Here is an 18409-nt window from a genome sequence, read left to right on the forward strand (position 1 = left end):
TTTGATAGAAATTGAAAGAATATTTAATTTAGTTTAATTGTGTTATAAATTAGAGTTTTTGTAGAGATTAACCACTAACATATAGTCATGAAACTTGGATCCATCACTACACCCTATTGACAAAACTGAGAATGAACAAGTTTGTCCTTGTATAATCCCAACAGTCACACTTATGTCCAGATATTTTTAATTTATTTCTTCTCATAAAGAATAATAGCAAAAAAAAAAAAAATCATTGAAAGATATCGAAGAAGTCCCAAATTCGTTTATTTATAGAGATCCATTACCTCTTTTTCGTGGACATAACGCTCATCATTCAAATAAAAAAGATTAAATCTTCTAGCAAATAATTGGGTAATTCATTATGATTGACTTCTCCCATTGCCCTCGATTTGTTATACATACATATGTACATATACTTACAAACACATATTTGTAAATGGTCTTATTAGACAAATATGATGGAAAATTATTTTAGTTCAAATCAATATCGCATGAGTCATACACAAACGAAATCATTCTATACATTCTATAGAAAATAAATGTAATTCACTCATTCATTAACATATAATTGTACGGATAACCATCAGAGGCGTCCGCGGTAGAGGTCATGAGGGGCTTTAGCCCTCCTCCTCCCCCAATTAAGGAATTTTTACTTTTAAGTATAAATTTTTGCTCAGGAGGAAAAAAAATTACACAAAAATATGAATAATTTTTTTTTTTTCAAAAAATTTAATATTCATTAAATTTTTTGTGAATAGCTGTGAATTTTGGAAATATTCTTTAAAAAATGTAATATTTCAAACTTCATTTTTGAATTTTTTTCCCCAAAAAATGTAATGTTTAAATTATTTTTCTTCAAAATGTTATATTATGAAATATTTTTCCTAAAAGTTTTAAATTTTAATTTTTTTTTCGGAAAATTTAATGTTGGAAATTAAATTTTTATTTTTTTTTTCTTAAAAAATCACTTTTTGCAATATTTTGTGAATAAATATAGATTTTTGAATTTTTTTCAAAAAAATTCGAAAAAAGGCCTCCCCTCCTACAAAAAAAATATATATATATAATCCTGCGGACTCCTTGACGATGTAACATTCTCCAATTATTGATACTATAATAACAGGTCTAGCACTTTTTGAAAAGTAAATTACTTAATGAATGTTGTTTATTTTCATTAAGGCTATGGCATTTTTTAAATATCTGAAATTTGTTTGACATGAGGCGTGAAGAGGAATGAATACAAATTCTTCGAATTTGTCATTTGTGTAACTTATTTTATAGTTTGGATATCTTATACATATGTACCCTCATAATTTGAAGAATGTTTGGGAGAAGAGAGGTAGTGGCCCATTATTGGAATCATTCATCTGAAGTAGGATTTTTTTTTCCTTAGCAGTTGTCATTATTATATAATTGCTGAGTAGATAACTACCTTTTCTACAAGATTCAAAACATCGTTGAACATTCCTGTGTGATCATGAAGGACGGAGAGTAACATTGACGATTTGTTGCGGAATTTTAATTGTAAGTTCTTGTTGGGCTCAGAGTAGAATTGAGGATCGAAATCGGTTTAATTCTTGCCAATGTCCGTGTACATTGGCAATAAAAAACATATATTCAGGTAGAAACAGCAAAAAGTCGTGCCCGCTTCCAATATAATATTATTTTTATGGGCGCTAAAAGGTAGTGATGTAAATCCCGTGAATTTTTTAGCTGACCCGTGTGTTTTTTGATGTGACTGTTGGTGAGCTTATTGAGTCAGTGAGGAAGGAAACTAGTTTGGCGTTCGATCAAAAAGAAAATAATCGAGTTTTTTTAGCAATTACTGTAGTAAAGATAGAACTGGTAGGTTAATGGTGCAATAAAAAGTCCTTACCTTCTAACTACGGGAACAACTTGTCAAGTTCTACTTCTAAAATCAGAGCACTAGGCTGGACGTGACGCTGTCATTTGAAAAATCCGAAGATGACTCAGCAACTGCACCACAAACAATCCAACTAGAAAGGTGCATACAGCACCTGGCGACTACAACAAAAGGGGTGGTGTTACAAAGTCAGCCTTGGTAGAGGATACCACTGCTATTAAGTCACTAGTGTAAGTGTTTACTCTACATCCTATTATGTTTTCATTTGATTGGGTGCTTCAATTGTTATACCACCTGAGGAGTACCATTCATATTTGGAGTAACGCCCAAGTGAATATTGAGAAATCTTTTCAAGTGTATAAGAAAGCAAACAAGGAAACTAAGGAAGAGGTCAAGAGAGAAACAGGCACAACAATGCATGGACTTTGCTGGTCTTTGAGGGAATACTGACAAGGTAGATGTCTGTCGAAAACTGCTTAGGGGATATATAGATGTTCTTGTAGGTTATTGTCCCTGAGCATTACAGGAATGTATTCCTCGAAGTTCTAAAGAGCGGTGGGTTCTTCTTTGGGTGTACATGAGCAAAAGAAGATCCACAATACAAGATACTATATTAACAATAGTACAAATGTACACCGTTTGATTGCACACTCGTGGGAACTGATTGAACGAAACGGTTTTTTATGGACTTGGTGAACATTATGAGAGTGGTTTAGAGGTGAACATCAAATATCTGCCATCTATTCACACTAACCTCTCTCGGATAATTAACTAAAAAGATACTCTGACAAGACTTGGGCTGAAATCAGACACTTACATTTGGTCTTATCACCCGACCACCGATACCCGATTTGGTTCCACTAAAATGAAAGAGGATCCACTAGATCACATATTGAATCACCTTTTTACTTCTATAACTTTTATTAACAATATCTGCTTTATTCAAATATATCTATGAATTTATCAGGAACAAAAAAGGATAAATAAGTAGACCCGAAAATAACCAAATAATATTATTTTAATTTGATTATATGAGCCAGAGCGGCAGAATGAGGCAGTTTTATTGGTGAAAGAAATTCCGTAAGAATCCATAGTTATATAAAATCAATCCAAAATGTATGCATTCTTTTGCCATATCAACTATTGGTACCATTTTAATCTTAAAAATGCCCATTTGTTTGAGACGGACTTTTGTAAAAAATCATGAACGTATTTTTTTTTTTTTTGTTGTAAAGTCAATTGATATTATTTTTTTAAATAATGAAAGAAATAGCAAAACTTTTTTTTCCCAACAAACTAAAGGTTTATATATATATATATTCTCTGAATAATGAGGCCAAATCTTGAAAATGATCTTTAAAAATATGGCAAACATCACTTCGCCACGCCATAAAAGTCTTGCAATGACGAATAAAAGTTGATCTACTGCAAAATTTTCTTGTAACTTCGATCCAAAAAGGATGCTTTATAGTTATGATTTTCTACGTCCCTATTCCAATGACTTGGGAAACGAATTATTTTAACATCATCATAAAATGCCTTATATTATAATATATATAAAGATTATATTGATATCAAAATATCAATGGTATAGACCTCCCAATTTGAAATCTCCACGTTGTTGTAGACAAAAGTTATTGTCACGTCGCAACACCGTTCTCCACTTTAAATTCAATTTGCTTTCTATCTGGACCATCTGTTATGATGATGCCCAAAACTTCACTAAAGTTTGTTAAAACAACAATATTTTAAACCGGCAAAAAAAAGAAACACCATCAGATAGCTGCATCTTAACGAAATTGTCGCCTTAAAGAAGCGTCGATTTGATCTTGACACCTTGTAACTATCTTATGTTTGTATACATACCATATCTATAGGAAGGGATACTCAATAAAGGGACATGTACACAACAGAAGAAGCATTAAGAAACTTTGTACCCAGTGTAATGTATATACATTATATATATATGGATATCATATATTCAAAGAGACTTAATACATATGTTCGTATGTACAAGTAAATACAGATAATAATAGATCAACCAAGATTTGAATTAATGAACAAGGATAAACAAGACCAGAAGTTGCATAATTATATATTGTACATAATGATGTATATCTATAAGGCAACTGTATGATGTGAAAATATATATTACATAAAGTATAAGCCAAAAATGGAATAATAGAAAATGACAAAATCATACTAAGTTAGATACAAACTACAAATATTCCCAAATCTTAATTAATACAAAAATGGCATAATATATACAGACAGGGAAATTTTCCAGGATGAAGAAGTAAAACCAAAACCTTCATAACTTTCTATTAGAAAAGTATAATGAAAAATATTATTGAACAAACTTTTAGCAATCTATCTTGGCAAGAATTATTGAATATGGCTGCCTCCAGCCCCAATCACAGCCTCTAAACGAGGTCAGAACTTGGCACAGGTTGCCACAATATAATCCGTGGAAATGTTGGCCCAATGCTTCTTGATGCTGGCCTTGAGCACCTTTACATTTATATGTGATGTTTTCCCGATCTTGCTCTCTGAGACGCTTCACAGACTGATGTCGAGGGGATTGAGATCAAGAATGAAAGAGGACCAGAAGGTCTTGTCCCAGAAGACAGTAAAGTGGTCCTTGTAGAAGTTATGTGTCTTCAAGGCCGTATGGTTGGGGGCACAGTCTTGGGTCCACCCATAGTTGATCTCAGGATAGTTAACCTACAGCCAGGGCAAGATTTTCTTCCTCAGGACCTTATATTAGGGCTCAGCCTCGATTTTCTTATTGGCTGGAAGAATAAAGGATCCATTTTCTTCCCATCAAAGTCCACGACTCTCAACCACATTGTTTGAAGAGGATGTTTTGTCCTGAAGGTGTCCTGGACTTCTTCAGGTGATCCTGCTATAAATCTCTCGTTTCTGTGTTTTAAAACCTGGTCGACTTTGAAGATCTTCTTGTCTGAGAAGATCTTCACAGTCGACGGATGACTTTTCGAGTAATTAAGGATTTTTTTTTTAATCTCTCAAGCCTTAAGGCCTTCATCCTGTCGGTGAGGAGATATTTTGGAGTCCTGACAAAGATCCTAAGACCGAGGTCATCATGACTTGTCCTCCCGATGGTGATCTCGTACATATTGAACTCCTCAGCCAAGTGGTGCATTGATGCTGTTGGATCTTCCTTGATCTTGGCCTCCGGGGACTTCTGAAATGTTTAATCTCACTTCAAACCATTTCCTCCACTTCCTACCTTCCTTTTGACTCTTTTCCTATTCTCCTTAGCCACCCTGATGTTCCAGACTGTTCACAAAGTCACATCGACAATGCCTGAAATTCTTATTGGATCAACATCCACGTCGTGAAGATCCGAAACACTTAGCCTTTTTTATTCCTGTTTACTCATTTTTCGTCCGATCTTGATCAAATTAACAATGCGCTAGAAAAATAACTCTTGTATCGGAACATTGTTTAAATTTTACCTGATACCTTAATTAGCACAAAAAAATTAATTTGAATGAAGGAAAAAATTTCTTTGTCGCAGTATGTATTAAATTCGAATGTCAATATGGGTGTGTGTATATATATGTTTGGATTTTGCAAAAAAAATCATTGTGGTTTTAAAGGCTCAAGAGATAGTCCTGGTAACAATTATTTTGGGGGGGGGCTTTTCAAGGACATGGCGGCCTTTAAATCGCATTTTTTTAATATCCTATTTTTTGACTAAGAAACGACTATTTCATTTAAAAAAAATTGAAGACCCTAAAATTTTAAGAATGTCTCTCATTCCATATGGGTATGAATCTTTGCAAACTTTTTTTAAAGAATATTGTCAAATTTAGTTTGTAAAAAAAAAGAGGGTGAATAAGACAAAAGATTTTTGTCAATAATATGAAGGATGAGCAAATGATAGATCAAATTTCTTTTCTAAACCTAATAATCTCCTTTTTAAAACAGAAGATATCTTCAGAATTAATTTTAATTTCTTAATGTCCCGGGCAACGCCAAAAAAAAAGATAGTATTTTATGAGAAAAAAAATCCTCAGATTTCTAAGCTAGACGACATGTAAAACAAATAGTTATTGGGGGACAAGACCTCACATAGGTTTTTGCGTAATTTTTTCATTGTAGACATTTTTATGAGTACTTCCCTGACCGATATTTTTTTTTTATTATTTTAGTATGTAAATAGCATATCAATTTTATTGCCATAATCAGTTTCAAAATATTGATATCGTAACAACACTATTGTAGTGTAAATAAATTGATTTCAACAAGTGTTTTAGTTTCCGCTAAGACTGAGTTTCTAAGCCGTCTTTCTCCATCCTCTAAGTCCCAGCTTATAAATCGATCAAGTCCTTCTCCCTCACAAGGCGTAATCTCACTATTTGATGAGATAAGGATTTTTCATAATTTATTCTTTTTCTTAAAGATATGAAGCATTAAGTTATAAATAGTGCTGTATAAAATATGTCCTTGAAAGTGAGAGCTACTTTTTGTAGATGCAACCTAAACACGAGTTTTTATTTTCTAAAGCTGTTATCCTCATTATATAACTGTTAGAGAGGAATATCTTAAAATAAATGCTGTAAATATTAAAATATGCTGTATAAAATATGTCCTTGAAAGTGAGAGCAACTAACCATAATATTTTTAGCAATGATTCCTCTTTTATTTCATTGAAATTAAGGATAAAAAACAACGACGAACACACAATATTTAAGCATACTTAAAAATTGTTAAAGACGTAGTATTTACTCATTATAATAAAGCACTTTTGAATTTGCATTCCGAGGTACTACTGTACATAGAAATATAACTAGCCACTAAATACTTATTAAATGCTCGGCTTGTTTTTAGTTATTTATTTTAATTTAAAAGATAATATCTGAAGCATACTTTTCCCTGTTGTACAAGAAGATTACTTGCGAAGAAAAACAGATACACTGTTATTCAATTATCTAGAAATAAGTCATGTATTTATTCATAAATGTTAATTTTGAATGTCTATAAAAACCCATATGTATAGTATTTAACTTATATTTACTTTGTAATCTTTATAAGGAAAACGTTCCTACCTGTAGGTGCAGGGAATTGATGAAATGCCTCTGATGAGGTGAGTCCGAACATGATATCCAATCTTGAGAGAATATTTAAATATTTTTCCTGACGAAGAAGTTTCTCCGGAGAGTCCTCTATGACAATCCCATCCACGTTTGGCCCAAAAGGTGTTGTGTACATTGGCACATTTATCTATGAAAAATCTTTTAATTAAAAACCTAATTTAAAATAGGATAAGGTCCCTTTCGTCTGAATAGTATTGATAGTTTTCCATTTGTATGCAAATATCAGTTGTCAATCTCATTTTGGCCTCTTTGATCTCAATGGAGAGAGATCATTTTTTTTTTTAAATAACTCTCTTACTTTGATTTCTAATTTTCTTTATTAGAGAGACATGTTCAAATAAGTGGATTTAGTTTGTCTCTAGAATTAATGGCGAGACCGGTCGTAGGGGGTTTGTATTGAGTCTTTCCTTCATAAGATCTCATCATACACTGCAACATTTCTATGAGAAAAAAGTGTCTGTCTAAAAAAACTTAAAAGGTTGTAGTCCTATCAATCCGGTCCTAATAAAATTTGTAATTCCTAGTCCCTATCGGTATTTTATGGTAACTACAACTGATGAAATGAAGAAGATACTATTACTATTAAAGGACTCCCTTGAGTCATTTACTGACTAAGTCATTTCATTTGTTCAACTTAACTTCTTTCAAGAGACAATGTAATTGAAGTTTAAAGTAGGAGGTGTGTGGCTAGAATATATCATTATACGTTCTAGCTATTATTTTATAATTTCTCCGTTTTAATATTATTCAATCCTAGCTATGAGTGGAGAAAATACGGGACCGTAGGACTGAAAGACGAAAAAGGTAAGAAATAACGGACTGATAAAAAAAAAGACTAAAGGGGGGGAGGGGAGAGACTAATTAGTCAATCAGTCAAAGGACTAATACAACCCTAAAGAGAGCTAAGGACAACATCCTAAAGGGTGGATATGTTTCTACACCGATCTTAAAATAATTCCAAATGGCCATTAGTGATGCCCATTTTCCACTACATAGAGCCATTTAGACTGATATTTCGCTCGAGAATCGTTCTTGAACTTTGGCTAGATAAAAATATCTCACCTGCAAAACCTTCATTTCACTGATGAGACTTAATTTGTCTCCAATATGGTGAGTTAATTTGTCAATTTATATCTCTTAAATTTTGATAATGAATCTCACTGGAACTTAAATGGCGTCTCCAAAGAATTAATCTGAATAAATGCTGATAGAAATGGATGATAAACCAGTGGTGTCTGCAGGATTCTATAATTTTTTTTTTGTAGGGGGGAGGGGCCGATATTTTGGTCCATGTCGGTAGAAAATCATTTTAGACAGAATAAAATCATTCGGTCTCGGATAGAGTCTCAACACTATTTAGAAACTATTTTCTTTATAATATGATGTACAATAAATATGCTTCACAAATTATATAAATTTGATATAGAAAAAAATTATATCAATAAAAAGGTTAAATACATAAGTAATTTTTTATCTTATCTTGATGCATTTAATAAAGACGAGATTGATTTGATTTAAGTGTTTAGTAGTGATAGTAAATGCAAAAAATAGTAATGATTTTATTATGTCTTTTTTAATAGGTTAATATTTGCCATAATGATAATTATTATATTGTATGTATGTAGCAGCAATGATCAATATTTACATTCAAAGATGTGTGTAAAGATTGATGCAGTTTAAGAAAAATATATAATGCATCGTTTTTATTACTATTATTAAAGTGTATTTATGTAGTAAAATTATGTAATAAGTGGGGTTGGAGCGGGGGGTGAGTAATTTCGCATTTCCCACCATTATTTAACTAAATATATTTTCTTCATTATTGGTCACATCATTAGATCATACAATAAGGTTTTTAAAAGGTCAGAGTGGATACTACAAACGCTTTATGAAAGTATTACGCTTGGTTGGTTAAGTCGTGAATTATTGAGTGTCGAGTATGGGTGTCTTAGTGAAAGAAATTTGCAATATACTAGGTATGTGGCTATCAAATGAGAATTTCGGCTATTGGTCCCTCGGTGTCACCAGTTAGACATTATAAACCGTTCTAAAAACCAAAATTCTTATTTCGACAAAAATTCATTGTTAGTATAGTTTTATTCAACAAGTCACATTTTTCGTTCGTAAAAATGTCTAATTTTGTGCCTACAAACTACGATGTGCAGACATCATTGATTTTCTCTTACCAATTGAAGAAAAACGATTCTCAAGCCCATCAACTGCATGTGGAAGCTTACGGTGGACATGTTCTAAGCAGAGCACAGTGCTTCAGATGGTTTGAACGATTCCGAAGTGGTGATTTTGACGAGAGAAATGAAGAGCGCGGCCAGCCACTTAAAAAGTTTAAAGACGCCGAATTGCATGCATTGCTCGATGAAGATATGGTATAACCTTCTACAATCCGGTCAAACTGTTAATGGTGATCGCTACCAACAACAATTGGCCGATTTGAACAATACTATACAACAAAAACGCCCAAAATATGAAATCAGGCAACACAAGGTAATTTACCATGATGACAACGCACCACCGCATCGCTCTATAGCCCCCCACCAGCTTGTTGAATCGTACAACTGGTAACCTCTTGCTCATGCAGCTTTCTCACCAGACCTGTTTCCTTCCGATTATTACTTGTTTGCATCGATGGGCCACGCACTGAATTATTTAAGCTTCAATTCTCACGCTGAAGCCAAAAAATGGATCAATGGCTGGTTTGCACCCAAAGACGAACAATTTTTTTGGAAAGGCATCCATGAATTGCCTGAAAGATGGGTAAAATGTGTGGCTAGCGAAAACGTATACTTTGAAAATTAAATTTGTAACCATTTTTTCACAATAAACGTTCAAAAATTTTTATAAAGTCTCATTTCATAGGCACATACCTGGTATTACTTTTTTAATACATTAAAGTGAAAAATGCGTCGAAAAAGGAAACTTGAATAGGAGAGGACCCGTATTTCATCAAGACAGGGTTTTTGAGAAAAAAATTTTACTGCACAATTCTTCCCTCTACTGTGAACATATCGGCCTTTTTAAGGTGGTGATCGAACAAAAGCCCCAGTATTGGTGAATAAGAGACAATAAGATATCATAAAGACAATGTCAGACTTCTTTAATGACACGCCAAAAGCTCCGGGAGCTTGGATGATGAGTTTTTATGCCCCCACCTTACATTCCAGACCTGAAACTAAGTGACTACCATCTGTATCTGTCTATGGCCAACGCGCTTGGGGGTATAAAATTAACCTCAATAGAGGCCTATGAAAATCGATTGTGCGATTTTTTAACAAATAAGGACAAGGGCTTCTACGAAAAGGGCATTATGATGTTGGATTCTAGCTGGCAACAAGTTATCGGGGCATACTTGGCTTAAATCGTATGATTGTAAGACTTCTTATAAAGAATTGAAATAAGGCGAAAAATACGAAATTACTTTTTCCCCAACATATTATATAATTGATTGATTGATTGATTGGTTAATAAGAAATTTGAAATTACTTAAATATAAGTTGAACACAAAATATACTTATGAACTATGTACATATTTTTTTTAAGTGAACCCTCTGATACTCTAATTATTGGAAATGAGTATTTTTTTAATATAATTTTGATATGTAATTACTTACCAATCAATTCTCGTTTAAACCCTTATTATGCTACACACTAAAGCAGTTGATTTCACCAACAAAAAAAAAAGGTGCAACGAAACGATAAAGGATTTGAGATTTATGCACTCCCTTGCACGGGACCTCTCAGAAAGAATATTGCTGAGCAGACTGGAGTCCTTCTCAGGGTAGTCTACATTGTGTCCAAGTGTCAATTGGTCGGTAGCAATGTTAAGCATAAGCAAAGCTCAGAAAGCCTAGCTTTCTAATTTTGACCGACAAAGAGCCCAGATATTAATCCATTGGACTTTTCAATTTTTATGCAATGGAGAGTTAAAGGTCTGTAGAAAGTCCCACAACAGATTGGAGTACATTAGACTTCTGTCAAAAAGATAACTATGCTTCCATGAATCTCGAGTACATTCAAAAAGTCTAGCTCCTGGCCATAGTTGTACTGGTATTGATGGTTAAATTAACTAAAAAATATTTTTGGGGGGAAAGTTGAGCAAATAATCAATTATTTTAAAATTGGATCATCCATATATTAATTTTGCTATATTTGGAATGCAAAACTTCTATGGTATAAACCTTTTTAATTGTTTGACTAAACTTCGATAACTTAAAACTAATGTTCATTGCAAATATCTTGAAAATAAGTTATTAAAAATAATCATTTGAAAAAATATCCAAAATACAAAAACTTTTTTATACATTAATATATTTGAATTAATAAGTTTTACCAACTATTTAGATACATAATACCATCCATACGAGTGTATACTTATGTACAAACGACATTCACATATTGCGTTAAATATTATTACTATTTAAGTAGTTTTTAATGTCCAGTTGATTTTTCTTATTCTTACTTTTTTACAAGCTTTCTGATGAAAAAAAAAACCCTCATTAACATAATTTATTTCCATTATTTCTAAATAATGATTATTGGACTACAGTGAAGAGGTATAACAAAATTCACTGTTCTATTAAAAAGATCAATTTGGTTGATTAAAATATATGTTTAATCAGTTGCAAAAATAGGTCAAAGTATTTTTCCTTGTATAAAGAACTCCTCTGTCAAATACCTTTTTGATCATATAACTACACGAGTACATATTTATGAGTGACACGACAAATTGAACTCTGACAGAGAAACTCCGCTTTTTATGATCAATGAATTTCTCATAATATTTATGACTCTTTATAAAATCATAAAACATGGTGATGCATTTAAAATGGTATTCTAATAAATGGGTACTGAAAATGGCACTTGCAGAATACTTAATCATAAAAAGGATGGCCCAACGATGACTTAATTTCCTCCTCAAAACAATTAAATATTATCTTGTTTATTTTAAAAAGTATGATCAAATTCTTGAATCAGTCTCTCCGCCTTCTAAACCGATCACAAGCCCCCTGTTAGTGAATGTGAATTACTCTTAACGACATTTTTTTTTTTTTTTTTTTGCCCCCCACAAAGTATTGAAATGATAATGCTGGGGGCAACTTATTCTAATCTCAAAATTTAATTCACTTTGAAATAAGATAAATTCAGTTCTCTGAGATCAAAAACAATGTCAAATATGGTTTTTATAGAAGAAGATATGATCAAATGTAAAAAAAAATAACACGTATTTGAGAGATAATATTTTTTTAGCTCGAATTTGACTTTTATTAAATGATGTGGATACTTGAATTTGATGTGCACCATTTTTTTTACAAAAATTACCTAAAAAATATAAGGGCATATTGCATGGGAATTGGATCAATTAATATAATAAAAATTGATTTCCAATATTTCCTGGTAAAAATATAGGACTTATATCCTAAGTTCTATAAAATTGTGTTGGTTGATCTGGTTAAATTAAATTTATTTTGGGTGACGTAATTATTTTGTTAGATGTTATTACTAAAGACTCACTTTTTATATTAACTTATGTATAACAATATATGTAATCTTTTTTTATTATTATTATTAAAATTAGACTAAAGATGTTTTTCTATTTAACTGAAACACCAATCAAATGGAATTTCATTAAAATATTAACCCATATTAACCCCAGGATTACCTTCACATGCAAGAGTTCTTTAACAGGTTTATTCCGAAGACAATTCATCAGAGGTTCTGAGTCAAGAGGGCAACGAAGTTGTGATGCAACTTGTAAAGTTAGATCTGAAGGCTTATGTGTGAGTGCCATTGAGGATAAAAATGAACCACTCATCATAATCACTCTATGGAATAAATCTGCAAAAAAAAAAATACATTGAGTTAGTTAAACATGAATTTTCTAACTTGTTAATATCAATCAAACTAACGTCTCAAGTAAAGTTTATAGTGATTTCAGTCATCAGTAAAGAGGAGACGTATGTAAAGGAAAGACTAAGTATTGCGAATAGAAAAGGAAAAACGGTCTATCCGTGTGCGCTTTCTTCTTTTTTGTTAATTATTTAATAAGTCGTGGTGTATAAACATATCTCTCTAAAAGAAAAATTATTTCCTTTCTTCTTTTGTGTAAATTGATTTAAAAATCCATAATAAAATAAATATCTATAATTACAATATTTTTCATGCACTAATGCTATTCTATATCTAAAAGATTCTTTTATTTATAGCAGTAATTCATTTTCTCCCTCAAAATCAAGAGACAGGCAGCTGATATTAACAAGGGACTTAATTCAGGTGTACCATACATCTCACTCCAGCCTTCTCACTTACTTTCTTACAAAAAAACCATCTCTAGTCATAAGATATTTCGTCTCTCAATGTTACATATTTTGCATGGCATTCCTTCTGGAGTGATTTTTATGCTGGCCTTAGATTTTAACATTTTTCCAGGAATCTCCAGGATTGTTTTTACTTTTATTACAGTATATTACTATTTTGCCTTTAAAAAAATGGAATGTCTCAACTTTTGAATGTTAGGAATCATTAAGATACTACAAAAAGCGAAAATTTCCATTTCGTTGCAATAATTCATTTTTGTTTTTTTTTAATTTCAGATTTGGGAACTCATATCTTTTATAAAGTACTTGTTGAAGATTGTTGTGTGCCCCATCTCTTCATGTAGTTGTTTTACACATCCCTTACAACTTGAGAAATACTGCATTTTCAACTAACGAAAACTCTCATAAAATTCTAATATTCTATTTGAAATTTAGCTTTTAAGAACCAGCCTGAGTTTTATATATATGTCACAGTAGAGATTGAAATCCAGTAGAATAGTTGATTTTCCTAGTAGAATTACAGTCCTATTCTACAATGATGATTTGTGATGGGTGAGATACGGATACAAATGATTTATTGTGTTTATGGATTAGAAATGACGTCGTGATAAATCTTTAATAGTGAGTAGAAATGGAATCCCAATCCGTTGATATTATTCATACCTTCGGAAATACAAGTAAATACCGTCATTGCTCCTCCTCTTCTTCATCGACAATCATTAATTTCATCATCCTCTTTTATCTTCCCTTCCTCTTTTTACAGTTCAAATCTACGTAAACAACAACTATAAGTAAATTGCTCGTGCCCAAACTCCCTTCTCCAACATCACTTACTCTCTCCTGTTTCAAACTCTACTCTGGATTGAATCCTACAAGTTACAAAATCATCCTCATTCATAGGATCGTGCTGGGTCTCGTAATAGATTTCTAGAATATATCATTCATCCTCTTCACATCCAATCAAAACCGTTCAAACTTCAGTACGTAGGTTTCAAAGCATTTTGAAGGAGACACGGAATACTATTGCTACGGTCCGTTGTGAATAATAATTCACATTCATATGCAGTCATTCACTTGAATGTATTGATAATAACTTAATAAAAAAAGTCAAAGGGGATAGAAATATTTGATTGAGGTTAAGTGATATATTCTATATATATGGGAAACTTACGGTATAAACGAACAAATCATCTGAGGTCTGAATTTGTGTCATATTTTCGAAAACACACAACCTCTTCAAATTATCAATGCTACTATCTCCACGGCGTTATCTCGCCAACACAAAAATACCCCATGTATGTACTGATAGTTCTCAGCTGTCAATTCCCTCTTCTCCCTTGAAACGTCATGGCTACTTCATAATTTATTCTTTTTCATAAATACACAAAGTAATAAGGTATTCTATACATATGGTCCGTTTCCAAAAGATCAGAAATACAATTTCTTGTTGATCCTTCGTCGTTTATATAATATTTATATTGCCCATTTTATTATTTATAGGAAGGAATTTTGGCTATTTCTTCACAGAAATAATATAATAACTTAATATAACTACTCTTTTAATCAAATATTACTAAGCAATGTTATAATACAACATCGAATAAAATACTATGTAGATTTCAATAATATGTAATTCATTTTAAAAATGGTGAAGAAGTAATATACAGTGATAGTCTGGGAGTAATAATAGATATATAGCAGTTGGTATTATTGACTTATTTGGCTAACTACTATATGATTACGGGCCTTTTTTCTGTTTCTTTTTGGAGAAAGGTGGCTTGATACAATAAAGATAACAACGTGTTTCCCTCAGTAAAATTATAATTTGTTCTAGGAGATAATAAGATTGTAATATCTACTAGGAGAATAAACGATTCTACTGGATTTCAATCTCTACTGTGACATATATATTGAGATTTTTCAGATATACATACGTAGATTTTTTTTTCAAATCAACGGTGTAACTGTTTTTACGAGTGTTTCCCACAAAAACTATGGATGATTTTTCCAAAAAGCAAGTATTAACATCATTGGAAGGATTTTTGAATCGGGGAATCCCCTTTTACTGTTAAATTAACTGTAGACGATATAAAATTTTCAGTCTATATTCTTATGTTTTTCAGAAAAAACTACACTACATTTAGGATGTATTGAACAAATGACATACAAATATTTTTAGTAGTAGGTACATAAACTAAACATTTAGTAGCAATAAAAATTGTCAAGATATAGACATTATATTATTTGCCGTATCTGTATCTATCACTAATAACGGATAATTTCGGATATTTTCCTTTTTGTACGAGTATTTATGTGCAAGAGGGATGACTCAGGAAAAAAGTAGTTCATAGTTTTTTATACAGGTCCTTCCCCTGTTGTGGGGCCTATGTTCATCTGAAGGTTCTTTATAATTAAGACTATATACCTAAAAATTACTCACAAGTATTCAACTGGGTAAATATCCGATTCTAACCGAGTCCAAAATTTAATTACATGTGTCTACCCGGTTCCAAAAAATATACTCAAACTCATCCCTAGTTAATATTATTTAATAGCAACCAAAAGACGGTTAAATACTGATAAAAAATAAACCAGTATATTAGATAAAAGTACTTAAGGACTTGAAAATTTGGCATTATTATTCCATATATTTATATATTAAGATAATTGTATTTAAGAGAGCTTAATAAAGTAAACTAAAGTACCAAAAAATAAACCTTGATCCACTTCAAAACATGTATAATTCACAATTATATTATGTATGTTTGAATAATTCATATAATATGAAAATGAAGTTAGTATATAATTAAGATATTATTTGATTACAATGAAATATAGATGATGAATTAATCATGTGGTCGAATATTATATTCGTTCGTACATTATATGTAAATTATATATAATACACTATACAGTACAGTGCTCTAACTATTGGGGCATTTGGGGGTCGTTCCAGCCCAAAACAATGATCTTTCCACCACTTTATTCTACTAAAACTGCAAAATTTTGACAACATTCAAAAATTTTGTGCTTAAAATCGTTTATTTTTTATGTGACTTCTAATAATCATTTCAGTATGATTTTTTTCTATAGGGTTGTTTTTGGCGTAATTTTTTCTGTGTTCTTCTTTTCCACATAGACCTTGTCACTACGATCAAAATTCCCCTTACTTCTGTTAATTTTTACAAATAAATTTATTTATTTGGTTGTTTTCTACTAGTGGCTAAAAAAAGCCCAATTTTGTCGACTAAATATAATAAAACATTATGATAAAGAAGAATAAAACAATATGATAAAATCGAATGAAATAATATGGTAAAATGAAATGGTATAATGTGGTGTGGAATTAAAGTAGATGTGGATTATTTTTTAAAAGTCTCTTAAAACCGCAAAATAAAGACGTTCTTCTCACCTCTTCGGAGAGGTTGTTCCATATCCGTATAGTTCGATTAAAAAAGCTATTTTAGAGGTCATTAGTATTTGCCGATGGTTGAACGAAGTAAAAATTGGAAGACAACCTAGTGTTGTACACCTTACTTTGGGCTTTATATTACAATCAGTCAGTCCATTAAAAACTTTAAACACCATAACCACATCCTGAAGTTTCCTCCTCTTTTCAAGCGACAACAATAAATGAATACATTAATACAATATTGATTAAACTATAGTTTTATCTATTTCACTATATTTCTTTTCCAAGATCTTGTGAAAATATTCCATATTTATTCCATTTATAGATAAATGTTAACATAAGAATTTATTAAAATTTATGTTTAAAAAAAATAATTAAACAGAGATGTAGTCTGTAAGAACCCTCTCCTAAAATTATGGCATTTAGATATGACTGAAATTAAACTTGGTATAAAATAATCAAACTAAAATAATCAGTGCTGAAAAGAGGCCCGTTGAAAAAATGTACGCACAAAAAAAGCATCAAAATGAATGGACACGGTAATAAATGATAAGTCTTGTAATATTCATTTTTTCCCTATCAAAGCAATGTCATTGAAAAATTTCAGAAAGTAACATAAATAAAAAAAAGCATCTACTGTCAGTCAACCCCTAACAGAAAAATTATAGTCATGAGCCTCACCCTCCTAGAATATAGAACTGTACAAGTTCTAGTTATTAATATCAAAGTTTTTAATTTTAAGTTCATTGAAATGAATAAACGTTAGAATCAGGGATTTTCTGATTAAATATTGAAACGGTTTGTGTATGTATATGCACTAAAACAATTCCATAAGAAATATCGAATTTTGTATAACTTCAATTTTTTATTATTATTTATCTTTAATCAAGGTTGAGATAGTCCATTAATTATCAGTTGGTGGTATTAATCAGGGGACTGTGCATTCCCCCTTGTGCGATATATTTTAATGGTCCAGCAATTTTTGTAAATATTGTAGTTTTATATAAGGTTGGAAACATTTACGATTTACCTCGTTGTAAAAGTCGTAATAGATCATGACTATTAATAATACACTTATATGATTATTGATTACCCATTTAAACAATGGTGCCGTGACCAAAAAGGCCTTTTATAACATTTCACACAATAAAATAAGGAATAAATAGACGTATTGATGATTTGTGCTTATATCATTTGGGATAAACCAGAAACGAAGGCTACAATTCTAGATGTAAAGAATTTCTAAGTCCAAGTAAACATAAAAAAACATACGTGTATAAAAAATAAAGTAACTTTGAGAGACGACATATCTGCGGATCAAGATCACTATAGTACTCAATCCAATTGATAATGTTGGAATTACCTAAGTAGGGAGAATTAATAATAGCGAACAAAAATATTTTCCAAGTTGTTAGTTGAAATTTATTAAATCAGACCAGACTTCGTAGAAGAAACCAAAGATCACCCGATTAATGAAACTTTTAGCTTTTAGGCAACTTTCGGTATATATTTTGCAAGTTACCAACATATACTCTTTTTCCCCTCCTTTAAACATATATTCATTTTCACATTTTGAATATTTAATGTACAGTTTGTCTCATTGTACAAACCTTATAATAATTTGAGCACGTACTTTTATTTTGCCTTCTCCTTTTTTTGACCAACTTAGAGCTATTTT

At 31.3% G+C, this 18409-nt stretch overlaps 1 protein-coding gene across 1 annotated transcript in view; it reads right to left on the reverse strand.

Annotated features, from left to right (window-relative positions):
* LOC121129099 (neuroligin-1) overlaps positions 1-18409 on the reverse strand; it is a 49830-nt gene that overhangs the window by 12862 nt on the left and 18559 nt on the right. The window contains exons 3-4 of the mRNA XM_040724774.2: positions 12665-12840; positions 6943-7117 (exon numbers count right to left, since the gene is read on the reverse strand). Of these exons, the coding sequence (XP_040580708.1) occupies positions 6943-7117; positions 12665-12840 (351 nt within the window). The remainder of the gene's footprint in view (positions 1-6942; positions 7118-12664; positions 12841-18409) is intronic.

The sequence above is a fragment of the Lepeophtheirus salmonis genome, chromosome 14, assembly GCF_016086655.4.
Source record: "Lepeophtheirus salmonis chromosome 14, UVic_Lsal_1.4, whole genome shotgun sequence".
NCBI lineage: Eukaryota > Metazoa > Arthropoda > Copepoda > Siphonostomatoida > Caligidae > Lepeophtheirus > Lepeophtheirus salmonis.